Raw genomic sequence first — 13,846 nt, forward strand, 5'->3', positions numbered from 1 at the left:
TAATTGTGTTTTTTTGTTAAGTGCTTACTATGCGCCAAGCACTGTTCTGAGCTCTGGGGTAGATACAAGGTAATCATGTTGTCCCATGTGGGGCTCACAGTCTCAATCCCCATTTTATAGATGAGGTAACTGAGGCACAGAGAAGCCAAGTGACTTGCCCGAGGTGTCACAGTAGACAAGTGGCGGGGTCGGAATTAGAACTCACGACCTCTGACTCCAAGCCGGTGCTCTTTCCACTAAGCCACGCTGATTAAGGCTTTCGAAGAGATTCAGTATCAGTCCTTGAGCACAACCTGGAATCCAGATGGCAATATTTTGTTACTTTGCAAACTAGTGAAGTGCGGGAGCGAATTTTAACTCTGGTGAATTATAACTCTGGTGAAGTTCCTGGTATCACCTGCTTGTGCCCTTCTGCTCAGCTCAGACATTAAAACAAGTAGACAGGCATCAATGTAAATAAATAGAATTATAGATATTTGCATATATACATAAGGGCTTGGGGTGGGGACGGGGGGAAGAGCAAAGGGAGTGAGTCGAGGTGACGTGAAAGAGAAGGGGAGCTGAGGAAAAGGGGGGGCTTAGTCTGGGAAGGCCTGTTGGAGGAGGTGAGCCTTCAGTAGGGCTTTGAAGGAGGGAAGAGTGATTGTCTGGCAGATCTGAGGGAGAACGTTCCAGGCCAGAGGTGGGACATGGGCCAGGGATAGACGGCAAGACAGGTAAGATCGAGGCAAAGTGAGAAGATTAGCACCAGAGGAGCGGAGTGCAGGTTGGGATTTAGAAGGAGAGAAGGGAGGTGAGGTAAGAAGGGGCAAGGTGATGGACAGCTTTGAAGCCAATAGTGAGGAATTTTTGTTTGTTATGGAGGTTGATAGGCAATCCCTGGAGATTTTTGAGGAGGGAGGGTGACATGCCCGGAGCGTTTCTGTAGAAAGATAATCCGGACAACGAAGTGAAGTGTGAACTGAAGTGAGGAGAGGCAGGAGGTTGGGAAATCAGAAAGGAGGCTGAAGCAATACTCCAGTCGGGATAGGATGAGTGATTGTACTATTCATTCATGCAATCATATTTATTGAGCGCTTACTATGTGCAGAGCACTGTACTAAGCGCTTGGGAAGTACAAGTTGGCAACATATAGAGTCGGTCCCTGCCCAACAGCGGGCTCACAGTCTAGAAGGGGGAGATAGACAAGACAAAACATACTAACAAAATAAAATAAATAGAATAAGTATGTACAAATGAAATGGAGTAATAAATACATAAAAACATATATACATATATACAGGTGCTGTGGGGAGGGGAAGGAGGTAAGGCGGGGGGATGGGAAGGGGGAGGATGGGGAGAGGAAGGAGGGGGCTCAGTCTGGGACTAATGTACCAATGTACATGTACTAATGTGGCAGTAGTTTGGATGGAGAGGAAAGGGAGGATCTTGGTGATCCTACTACTACAACCCAGCTCCCACATTTTACTCCTCTATTGCCAACCTATTCACTGTACCTTGATCTCCTCTCATTCTGTGGCTTGGAATGCCCTCTCTTTACATATTTGGCAGACAATTGTTCTCCCCACCCTCTAAGCGTTATTAAAGGCACATCTCCTTTAAGAGGTTTTCCCTGACTAAACCCTCATTTCCTCATTTCCTACTCCCTTCTGCATCGCTCTGACTTTCTCCCTTTACTCACAGCCCCCAGGCCCAAAGCACTTATGTGTTTGATTTTTTTTTTTGTGTGTGTGTGTTTATGTATTTAATATATATAATCTGTAAATCATTTATATTAATGTCTGTCTCCCCTTCTAGACTGTAAGCTCTTTGTGGTCATGGAATGTGTCTGTCTACTGTTCTCTTGTACTCTCCTAAGAGCTTAGTACAATGCTCTGCACACAGTAAGTGCTTAATAAATATGATTGATTGACTGATTGACTGATAACATGCCAAGGGACAACAGTTTTGGATGAACAGTGAGGCCGGGTCTTTGGATCCCTCATCGGCCTGCTCGGCCACAGATGTGCTCATTAGTGAACTTCACCGTAATAATAATAATAATAATCATGGTACTTGTTAAGCACTTACTATGTGCCAAGCGCTGTTCTAAGCACTGGGGTAGATAGAAGTTAATCAGGTTGCTCACACTCTTAATCCCCATGTTACATATGAGGTAACTGAGGCCTAGAGAAATGGAGTAATTCGCCCAAGGTCACACAGTAGACAAGTGGCAGAGCCAGGTTTAGGATCCAGGTCCTATCTGACTCCGAGGCCCATGCTCTATCCACTAAACCACACTGCACCTTCTGTGCTTTCTCCTTGGAATACGAAGGGCAGCTATCTATAAACATACTGGGTGCCGATATAGTAATTAAAGACGAAGGAAAAGTTGGAATGCCAAAGAGCTGTAGTTATAGACCTGTTGGTACAAGGCTGGGGTAAGTGATAGGAAAAAAAAATCGGATATATCGTCATAGATGGGGGCTCCCAATCAGGGCCACCAGCCTCATTAATCAGGTGCAGAACCCTGTACTGAGCACCTTACAATCCAAAGAAAAGGCACAGTATCTGCCCTTGAGTATACAATCCAGTGGGGGGCAAAGGCAGATATAAAAGCACTTATGGATAGGAGAAGAAAAGAATGGAAAGATGGATGGGTGAATGAACCCCTGCTCAAATAACAGTATAAATGCTACGTAGATTGTTAGGCATCGGCGTCCAAGAGTAGTATTTTTGTGCTGACATGGAAGTTGGGAGGATATGGCATGCTGGGGGAGAAGAAAATTAACTGGGAGGGGGCACATCCTAGAGGAGGTGAGATTTCAGGAGGGCCTCGAAAATGGTGGAGGGTTGCGGTATGACAGATTGGAAGGGGAGGAAATGAGTGGAAGTTACTGGAGGGTAGGGAATCAGTCAATCAATCAATCAATCGTATTGAGCGCTTACTGTGTGCAGAGCACTGTACTAAGCGCTTGGGAAGTACAAGGTGGCACCATATAGAGACAATCCCTACCCAACAGTGGGCTCACGGTCTAAAAAACTGTGGAACAAATCACTTCTCTATTCTTTGACGTTCCAAATACCAAATGGAAGCACAGTATATAGCATTACTACTTCTACCGCCACTAGATGACAATGAGGGACGGTGAGAAGGTTAGTTACTCAAGGGTAGGGAACAGATCACTTCTTTTACGTTCCAAATACCAAATGGAAGCACAGTATATAGCATTACTACTTCTACCGCCACTAGATGACAATGAGGGACGATGAGATGGTTAGCTCAGAAGAAGCACAGAGCATTGACTCGTTGTGGGCAGGGGATGTATCTACCGACTCTGCTGTATTGCCATTATTATTATTATTATTGACTTTCCCAAGTGCTTAATTCCATGCTCTGCACCCAGTAAGGACTCAATAAATACCGTTACTTGGCTGTTGAGTAGCAGGTGGGGGGGGAGGGGGGGCGGGGGGAAGATTTACAAAAGAGGGAACTTGGGCAGAGAGCCGTGAAACCAATGGTCGGGAGTTTTTCGCTTGATGTGGAAGGAGGTTTTGGGGCCATTTCAGCTTTCTGAGGGGCGAGGAAGTGAGAGCAGCACATTTTAGAAAGACGACACAGGCTGCAGACTATAGACTGGGAAAGTTGGAAGCAGGGAGACCAGTAAAGAGGATTGCACTATAATCGGAAAGGTGATGTGTGCTGGAATCAAGGTGGTGGCCCTTTGGGTAGAAAGGAAGGGGCAAAAATCACCGGGTAAGTGGACAAAGAAACGGTGGGCTTTAGTGGCAGACCAAATGTGAAGTTGGAAGAATAGCGACGAATCAAAGGTGACACCAAGATTTTGGGCTTCTGGGATGGGAGGATTCATTCATTCATTCAGTTGTATTTATTGAGCGCAGGATGGTGGTGGTGCTGTCAGCAGAGATACAAACGTTAAGAGTATGAGCGTAGGAGTCAGAGGACCTGGGTTCTAATCCCGGCTCTGCCAAGTGTCAGCTGTGTGACCCCGGGCAAGTCTCTTAGCTTCTCTGTGCCTCAGTTCCCTCATCTGTAAAAAGGGGGCAGAACCTTGGGCTAGCTCTGTCATTAACTTCATTCATTCAGTCGTATTTATCGAGCGCTCACTGTGTGCAGAGCACTGTCCTAAGCGCTTGGGAAGTACAAGTCGGCAACATATAGAGACGGTCCCTACCCAACAACGGGCTCGCAGTCTAGAAGGGGGAGACAGACAACAAAGCATGTGGTCAGGTGTCAAGTCATCAGAATAAATAGAAGTAAAGCCAGGTGCACATCATTGACAAAATAAATAGAGGAGTAAAATATGTACAAGTAAAACAAATAGATAAATCTGTACAGATATATATACAGGTGCTGTGGGGAGGGGAAGGAGGGGGCTCAGTCTGGGAAGGCCTTCTGGAGGAGGTGAGCTTTCACATCTCACTTCACATGCATAGCAGAGGATGAATGGACAAAATAAAAATCCTTCATCATTAACGTAGTAGTAAGCGCTCAATGAATATGACCGATTGATTGATAATACAGAGTGCTGCCCAAACCAAATCAATTTGATCGTTGGTATTTATTATGCACCTCCTGGGAGAGTACAATAGTGTCGGTACATAAGATCCTTCCTTGTTCCTTTGATTTTTGCATCATTGTCATTTTACTCTGTTAATGATTCCGGTACAGGCCTGGTTAAATCTGTTGAAGGAGACACTCCCCGAAAGGCCCTCTTGATCGTAATTGCATTTGGCGCGTTACAGTTTTTTATCCCTTTCAGGACGCCAGATTACCCCGATCTCAGCTGTTCTGTTTCTGTCGCGTTCCGTTAGGGAACAGATTCTGCGCGTAAAGTCCGAAGAGGATAAAATCCCCCTGCTTGTGGTGGGAAACAAATCCGACCTGGAGGAGCGGAGACAGGTGCCCGTCGAGGAGGCGAGAAGCAAAGCCGAAGAGTGGGGCGTGCAGTACGTAGAGACGTCCGCCAAGACCAGAGCCAACGTAGACAAGGTCGGAGACTGCATTGTATCTGTCTTTAGCTGAACGACATTTCATCGGAGTGTGGGAGAGGCTGAACTTTTTTCCGGTTCTCGGGTGCCTTCAGGGACAAACAAGGAGGCTTTAGGCTTCTTCCTAAAATGAAAACCATTTTACTGAGTTAATGACTGGGGTATTTGTTACGGACTTACTATGCCAAGCACTGGAGCACATACAAGAGTGTCAAATTGGGCACCGTCCCTGCCATGATTCATTCATTCAGTCGTATTTATGGAGCGCTTACTGTGTGCAGAGCACTGTACTAAGCGCTTGGGAAGTACAAGTTAGCAACATATAGAGACGGTCCCTACCCAACAGCAGGCTCACAGTCTAGAAGGGGGAGGCAGGCAACAAAACAAAACACGTGGACAGGTGTCAAGTCGTCAGAACAAATAGAATTAAAGCTAAATGCACGTCATTAACAAAATAAATAGAATAGTAAATATGTGCAAGTAAAATAGAGTAATAAATCTGTACAAACATATATACCGGTGCTGTGGGGAGGGGAGGGAGGTAGGGTTGGGGGATGGGGGAGAGGAGTGGAGGATATTATTATTATCTTGTAATACTGTGGTACTCTCCCAAGTGCTTTGCTTTGCAAGCAGTAAGTGCTCAATAAATGCAATTGACTGCTTCAAGGCTCTCCCCCAGTTTTCCCGTTTTTACACATTGGTACTGTTCATCAGCTATCCTTCATCATGCACTCTTCCCTCCTCTTCAGCTCACCTACTTCTTGGGCTTGACCCGCCGACCCCTGGCTCCCACTGTTTCCCTAGCCTGGAGCTCCCTTCCCTTTGGTTATAAGGACCTGGGTTCTAATTCGGTTCTGCTGTGTGACCTTCTAGACTGTGAGCCCGTTGTTGGGTAGGGACCGTCTCTATATGTTGCCAACTTGTACTTCCCAAGCGCTTAGTACAGTGCTCTGCACACAGTAAGTGCCCAATAAATACGATTGAATGAATGACTTCGGGCAAGTCACTCGACTTCTCTGTGCTTCAGTTGCCGCATCTGTAAAAGGGGAGAGAGACCGTGATCCCCACACCCAGAACAGGTACTGTGTCCAACCTGATGATCTTGTATCTACCCCAGTGCTTGACACATAGTAAGTGCAGAACAAATACCGTCATTTTTTTCCCCTTGCAAATCCACCAAACCATAGCTCTCCCCATCTTCAAAGGCCTTCTGAAGCCCCACCTTTTCGGAGAGGTGTTCTCCAATTAATTCCCAGGTAATTGCAGGTCACATCAATCCAAAAGCCATTTTTAGTGTTTATGGCGTTACACTCAGCCCTCGTGTAAGAACACAGGGTGATGTCTTGCAGAGATCCATGTGAAGGGAAACGTATTACAGCCGAGCCAGCCCACACACTCTGCTCCTCAGCACCAGCTTGCTCACTGTGCCCCGATCTCGTCTAGCTCACTGTTGACCCCTTCCCCCTCTCTTCCCTCTAGCTTAGAACTCCTTCTTCCTCCATATAATAATGATGGTATTTATTAAGCGCTTACCATGTGCCAACCACCGTTCTACACTCTGGGATAGGTGCAAGATTATCAGGTTGCCCCACATGGAGCTCACAGTCTTAATCCCCACTTTACAGATGAGGTAACTGAGGCACAGAGAAGTTAAGTGACTTGCCCAGATACACACAGCTGACAAGTGGCGGAGCCGAGATGAGAATCCACGACCTCTGACTCCCAAGCCCGGGCTCTTTCCACTAAGCCGCACTGCCAGACCATCACTCTCCCCCCAATGAAAGCCTTATTAAGGTCCCAACTCCTCCGGGAGGCCTTCCCCGAGTAGGCCCTCTTTTCTCCGGCTCCCTCTCCCTTCTGCCTCATCTAGGCACTCGGATCTGTGACGTTTGGGCATTTGGTATTCGCCCCAACATCACCCCTGTAGCACTTATGTACATATCTATAAATTACATGGTATAAATTATTGCAATTAATGTGTGCCGCCCCTTCTAGGCCGTAAGCTCACTGTGGGTAGAAAACGAGTCTACCAGGCCCTACTGAGAGCTCACCTCCTCCAGGAGGCCTTCCCAGACTGAGACCCTTCCTTCCTCTCCCCCTCGTCCCCCTCTCCATCCCCCCCATCTTACCTCCTTCCCTTCCCCACTGCACCTGTATATATGTATATATGTTTGTACATATTTGTTACTCTATCTATTTTACTTGTACATATCTATTCTATTTTATTTTGTTAGTATGTTTCGTTTTGTTCTCTGTCTCCCCCTTTTAGACTGTGAGCCCACTGTTGGGTAGGGACTGTCTCTATATGTTGCCAACTTGTACTTCCCAATCGCTTAGTACAGTGCTCTGCACACAGTAAGCGCTCAATAAATACGATTGATGATGATGAACTGTTTTATTGTACTTTCCCAAGCGCTTAGTATAGTGCCCTGCACGTAGTAAACGCTCCATAAATACCATCGATCGATTGTATTCATCCGTTCTGAAGCCACATGCCTGTGCACAAAACATTGCTTCCAACACTACAGCCTGTCACCGTATCCAGAAAGGCTCCCGATGTCCGTACAGTCTTTCACTCTGTTTTAGCAACCTGCTTAGTGAAGACATGCACTGTGGCAGAACTGAGAGGCTCATGTTATATTCATTCAATCGTATTTATTGAGCGCTTACTGTGGGCAGAGCACTGTTCTAAGCGCTTGATACACTGCTTAAGCATGGCTCAGTGGAAAGAGCTCGAGCTTTGGAGTCAGAGGTCATGGGTTCAAATCCCGGCTCTGCCAATTGTCAGCTGTGTGACTTTTTTTTTTTTGATGGCATTTGTTAAGCGCTTACTATGTGCAGAGCACTGTTCTAAGCGCTGGGGGGGATACAAGGTGATCAAGTTGTCCCATGTGGGGCTCACAGTCTTAATCCCCATTTTACAGATGAGGTAACTGAGGCTCAGAGAAGTTAAGTGACTTGCCCAAGGTCACACAGCAGACATGTGGTGGAGCCGGGATTCGAACCCATGACCTCTGACTCCAAAGCCCGTGCTCTTCCCACTGAGCCACGCTGCTTCTCTTTGGGCAACTTTGGGCAACTCACTTAACTTCTCTGTGCCTCAGTTACCTCTTCTGTAAATTGGGGATTGAGACTGTGACATGGGACAGCCTGATCACCCTGTAACCTCCCCAGCGCTTAGAATAGTGCTTTGCACATAGTAAGCGCTTAATAAATGCCATCATTATTATTACTATTATTTCATCATTAATTTATTCATCTCTTTCATCTATCCATGCCTTGGCTACTCCCAGGTAAATCCTTGCTTTTTCTCCTGGTCCCACTTTTTGTCATGAATTGATAACTCCTTGTCTCCCCTCATTATATTACTGCCATAATCAATCGTATTTATTGAGCGCTTACTGTGTGCAGAGCACTTTACTAAGCGCTTGAGAAGTACAAGCTGGCAACACATAGAGACGGTCCCTACCCAACAGTGGGCTCACAGTCTGGAAGGGGGAGACAGAGAACAAAACAAAACATATTAACAAAATAAAATAAAATAAGTAGAATAGATATGTACAAGTAAAATAGAGTAATATTAAGTATCAAAGCTATCTTCACAAAGTTAAATCTTTGCTTTAAAACGTGTGAGGACACACATTTAGATAGTACAGTAAGGTGATGCAGGTAAATTTGAATCTTCAGAATTTAAAAATAATGTAAAAATTAATCGTACCCTTTTCTAGTTAGACCGATTAGGTAATTCCAAAATCAAAAGCCTACTTGCAATATACGCAAAGTACTGAGCAAAAGTGCGAGGAAATAAACCCTAATTTTACTATTCCTAGTAATTATTTCAATAACAGGACATAACTAGTCTTACATAAGGGGGAAATAGTGCTACAGATCAGGTTCAGATTAAATTCGGAAGAACTGCCAATGTTCAGATCAATCAATCAATCAATCGTATTTATTGAGCGCTTACTGTGTGCAGAGCACTGTACTAAGCACTTGGGAAGTACAAGTTGGCAACATACAGAGACAGTCCCTACCCAACAGTGGGCTCACAGTCTAAAAGGGGGGACACAGAGAACAAAACCAAACATGCTAACAAAATAAAATAAATAGAATAGATATGTACAAGTAAAATAAATAAATAGAGTAATAAATATGTACAAACATATATACATATATACAGGTGCTGTGGGGAAGGGAAGGAGGTAAGATGAGGGGGATGGAGAGGGGGGGCGAGGGGGAGAGGAAGGAAGGGGCTAAGGTATCAGATCAGATACCTTTTTCTAGATCCTTTCAGAACATGAAAGTGCTGAAAAGCTAACGTCCTCAAAGAATTGGCAATCAGTTCTGTATTCGATGTAGCCAAGAACAAAACTCCTGGCTTCCACAGGGGAGACACTTGATCACATAAATAAAAACACAAAATGTGAGCGTTCCCACTGTCCCCAAACTACTTCAAGTGCCTATAAAACGTGTCTAAGCACCAGTTTCTACGTGGTCTTTTCTTAGACCATGTAAGGTCAGAGAACTTGCCTTTTGTTAGTTCTCTGCTCTCCCAGGGCTTTTTAAAGGTATTTGTTGAGCACTTAGTATGTCCTAGGTACTGTACTAAGCTCTGGGGTAGATACGAGCTTATCAGGTGGACACAATCCATATCCCACTCTGGGGCTCACAAGTCTTGATCCCCAGTTTACAGATGAGGTGACTGAGGCCCAGAGAAGTGAGTGGACTTGCCCAAAGTTACACAAGAGATTATAATAATTATGGCACTTAAGTGCTTACTATGTGCTAAGCGCTGGGGTAGATACAAGCAAATCAGTTTGGACACTGTCCCTGTCATTCACTCATTCATTCAGTTGTATTTATTGATCACTTACTGTGTGCAGAGCACTGTACTAAGCGCTTGGAAAGTACAGGTCAGCAACAGAGACCATCCCTACCCAACAACGGCCTCACAGTCTAGACGAGGTCCTGTGTAGGACTCACAGTCTCAATCCCCATTTTACAGAGGAGATAACTGAGGCCCAGAAAAGTGAAGTGGCTGGCCCAAGGTCAGACAGCGGATAAGTGGCGGAGCTGGGATTAGAACCCAGGTCCTTCTGACTACCGGCACTGTGCTCTATCCGCTAGACCACGCTGCTTCTGCTTCCTAAACCTAACCCTCAACAAATACCATTGATTGTTTTGAATTCCTTCTATGTGCATAGCATTGTACTGGATGCTTAGGAGAATACAATAGAAACAGAAGCCACTGTCTGTGTCCTGGAAAAGTTTAAAATTTAATGGGGAAAGACTGGCAGGTAAAGATCGTATGTGTACGGTGGAGGGAGAGAGAACATTAAAAAAATAATAATAGTGGTATTATTTAAGTGCGTACTATGTGCCAGGCACTGTACTAACTGCTGAGGTGATCAGATGGGTCACAATCCATGTCCCACATGGGGTTTACAGTCTTCATCCCCATTTTATTGATGAACAAAACAAAACATATTAACAAAATAAAACATATTAACAGAGAACAAAACAAAACATATTAACAAAATAAAATAAAATAAGTAGAATAGATAGGTACGAGTAAAATAGAGTAATATTAAGTATCAAAGCTATCTTGACAAAGTTAAATCTTTGCTTTAAAACGTGTGAGGACACACATTTAGAAATGAATAGAGTGACAGAGAAGTGAAGTGACTTGCCCACAGTCACCTAGCATTTAGTCCCAGCTTCGCCTGCTTGTCTGCTGAATGATCTTGGGCAAGGCACTTCACTTCTCTGGGCCTCAGTTACCTCATCTGTAAAACGGGGGTGAAGACACCGAGCCCTGTGTGGAATTGGGACTGTGGCCAATCTGATTACCTTGTATCTACTCCAGTGCTTAGAGTAGTGCCTGGCACATAGTAAGCACTTAACAAAAACCATTTAAAAAAATCCAATAGTAAGGAATATTTATGTGGTAGTTTAGTCCAGGCAAGACTAGAGCTTGTACCACCGTGGGGTCCATCTGGGTGATAGGGAGAGGAGGAGCTGGAAGATTTTGTGCAAGAAAAAACGGCAGCAATGTGAAGAATCGAGGACGACACCGAGGTGGAAAAACGTGCTTGTAGCGGCATGAGGAAAAGGCTCTTTTTTTGATTTAGGCGAGTGTTGTGTTTTTGAAAAGCCTCCTTTTCTGAAGCTGTTCCTGTCTTGAACACACCCATTCTCCCTTTACCATCTGTCTACCTTTCTGAATGGGTCGAAATTGTGTCATTTTAAATAGTGCACCACCGCATTTTTAAGCACTTACGTACCTGTCATTAAAGAAAAAGATTTTATCACTGTAGAGCACTCTGCAGAATGATTTATTGTCAGTAAAGACTGCTCTCCTAAATCTCACTGGAAACATCTTGTCAAACACGTATTTAGGACAAGGACTATATCTGGTGTGGTATAGTTGCACCTTCCCCCATTCATTCAGTCGTATTTATTGAGCGCTCACTGTGTGTAAAGCACTGTATTAAGTGCTTGGAAGAGTGAAATATAACAATAAACAGACACATTCCCTGTCCACGTTGAGCGTACAGTCTAGAGGGGGAGACAGACATTAACATAAATAAAATGTATTAATTTTAAGTCGGTCTTAGAAGGGGCATGGTACTTTGTAATAGGTCTTTAATTTGTATTGCTGGAATTTATGTTTAGGGCATTTTTAGCCTATTTGCTCCATGGGTGCTTTATTCTCGTTCCATATTTTATTACTTTTGACAAAAAGGGTAATGTCCTTGTTTGTATTTTCAGTCTTCATCCTTTTTATGTGTATATTTGAAGGTCTTTTTTTCCCCTCCCTCTAGGTCTTCTTTGATCTAATGAGAGAGATCAGAGCAAAGAAGGTGTCAGAAAACAAAGACAAGAATGGCAAAAAAAGTGGCAAGAACAAGAAAAGTTTTAAGGAAAGGTGTTGTTTGCTGTGATTTGGAACCGCAGATTCAAAAGTCAGTTACCACTAAGGACAAAGAGCCGGATTCAGGATGGAGTCTCTTTGACTCCCTCTGATTGTGGGGGTATTTTGAGGGGGAGTGGGGGTGGGTGGGGAGGGAGTTATTTTATCCTTTCTTTGATTCATGCATCGCCTCTTGAAACAGGAAAAATGATTTGTGAATCATTAGCTGGCAGAGGTTTAAATATGAGCCATTTTCACTGGAATGGACTGTTAACCTGCCAGGAGCTTTTCTTGAACTACAAAGTGTAACAAATGTATTCTACTGGCAGGAACGAATCCACTGTTAGACTTTAGAAATAATGCAGCTTCTGAGATTTTTTCAATTTTATAACCATATCATCCTTTTTGGGACTGGACTGTAATGAGTCTCTGGTTTTCTCAGATTTGGGGGGCAGGGGAAGGAATGCTTTTCTCTTTCTTGAGTAATTTACATTTCAGTAGTCAGGAAAATCTTCCGATTTGAAAGTAAGTACCTGATGATATTTAATAAGTGCAATTCCGTGGTTATCTTTTATTTTTTCCCGGCTGACTCCATCAGCTGATTCCATCAGTTTCAAAATGTAGCCAAAAATAAATTTAATGAATTGTGTTTACCAAATCGTGATGCAATTCGTGACTCTCACACAAATGAAGATAACAGTTGAGGGTTTTTTATTCAATTATAACTCAAGTATTGACAGGTTCCATTCCAAATGAGTCAGTATTTCCCTTCTATGTCCTATTGTCTGTGCAGAAATGCTTATTTCTTCAGTAGAGGTGAAGAGTAAAAGGAACTATATTTTTTTAAAAAAATTTCTGTATTTGACTTTTGTTGAAGCTAAATCTAGCTCCTTATTTTGCACCTATCTTACATGTGTCCTTTAATACATCTTTGGTTTAAAAGTTCCCACTTGCCACTTATTGCAATACTTGTCATACTCGTCAGTGTAGAAATTTGTTCCTGTCTTTACATTTTTGTTGATCTTCTTTTGGTTTTTTTTTTAAACACAAGTGTTTTTGAGGAATGTGAAGAGCTTCAGATCTCTAGACCGTGAAGGCAGAGCCAGTACCAGTTTGCTACCTCTCACAGAATTACCAACCAGCTACGTGTTCTCGTAAAAACACAAATGCAGAGGTTTAAGGTGGGCAGCTGACAGGGTCTCTCCCTCGATGGGTGCTGTTTTTAATGCCTGCGTTTTCTGAGGCCTCTTCAGGGCAGCTGCAGTAAGAAGAGACATTTTGGATGGAGAAGACGGGTGAAAGGGCATCTGTCCAGCTCTGCGGCAGCCTCATTCCCAAACTAAAAAAAAAAAAACAAAACACGTCATGCAGATTTCACCAGAGTGAGCTTAAAAAATGAAGACTTAGCAGTTTTTTTCCTTTTGCCAAAATTGGTGTTTCAGATGTAGTTGCCAAAAGAAAAAAAACTTTACTCCACTGCAGTTGTAAAGATGATGGTGTTTGAATTTGATTGGAAAAAAAAACAACCAAAAACCAAAACTTGTACAGTTTCCCAGTGAATCATGAATTTTTTTTGGAATAAAAAAGCAGACAAATATAATTTTTGAGCCTGTTTATTTTATTTGAAATTTAAATGCTAATGTATGAAAGGAATTAACGGCCAGGACTTCATTCATTTTTATTGTATCGAGGCCTCTCAGCTAATCTTCTGTGTGGTAAGGAAGTGAAATTAATTCACAAATACTAATTTAATTTTAGTCTCATAAATTCTAATTTAGCACTGTCCTGGTGGTAAAAACTCAGACATTTGACCTGGTATGATTTGTAGCAGAGAAGAAGAATTAAGATAAACTCCTAGACAAAATGTCACGGCAAACTACTCCCCAGCTTTATTCAGAGATAGCCAAAGCAGAAAGGGCTGTGTAGTTATGCTACCTCGGC

General features: G+C 43.5%; 1 protein-coding gene across 1 annotated transcript in view; it reads left to right on the forward strand.

Annotated features, from left to right (window-relative positions):
- The window catches only part of RALB (RAS like proto-oncogene B), a 212,150-nt gene extending 198,645 nt beyond the window's left edge, over positions 1 to 13,505 (forward strand). Inside the window, exons 6-7 of the mRNA XM_038747084.1 lie at positions 4,816 to 4,993; positions 11,817 to 13,505. Of these exons, the coding sequence (XP_038603012.1) occupies positions 4,816 to 4,993; positions 11,817 to 11,936 (298 nt within the window). The 3' untranslated portion in view covers positions 11,937 to 13,505. The remainder of the gene's footprint in view (positions 1 to 4,815; positions 4,994 to 11,816) is intronic.
- Positions 13,506 to 13,846: the final 341 nt, after the last annotated feature.

The sequence above is a fragment of the Tachyglossus aculeatus genome, chromosome 1 (assembly GCF_015852505.1).
Source record: "Tachyglossus aculeatus isolate mTacAcu1 chromosome 1, mTacAcu1.pri, whole genome shotgun sequence".
Lineage (NCBI taxonomy): Eukaryota > Metazoa > Chordata > Mammalia > Monotremata > Tachyglossidae > Tachyglossus > Tachyglossus aculeatus.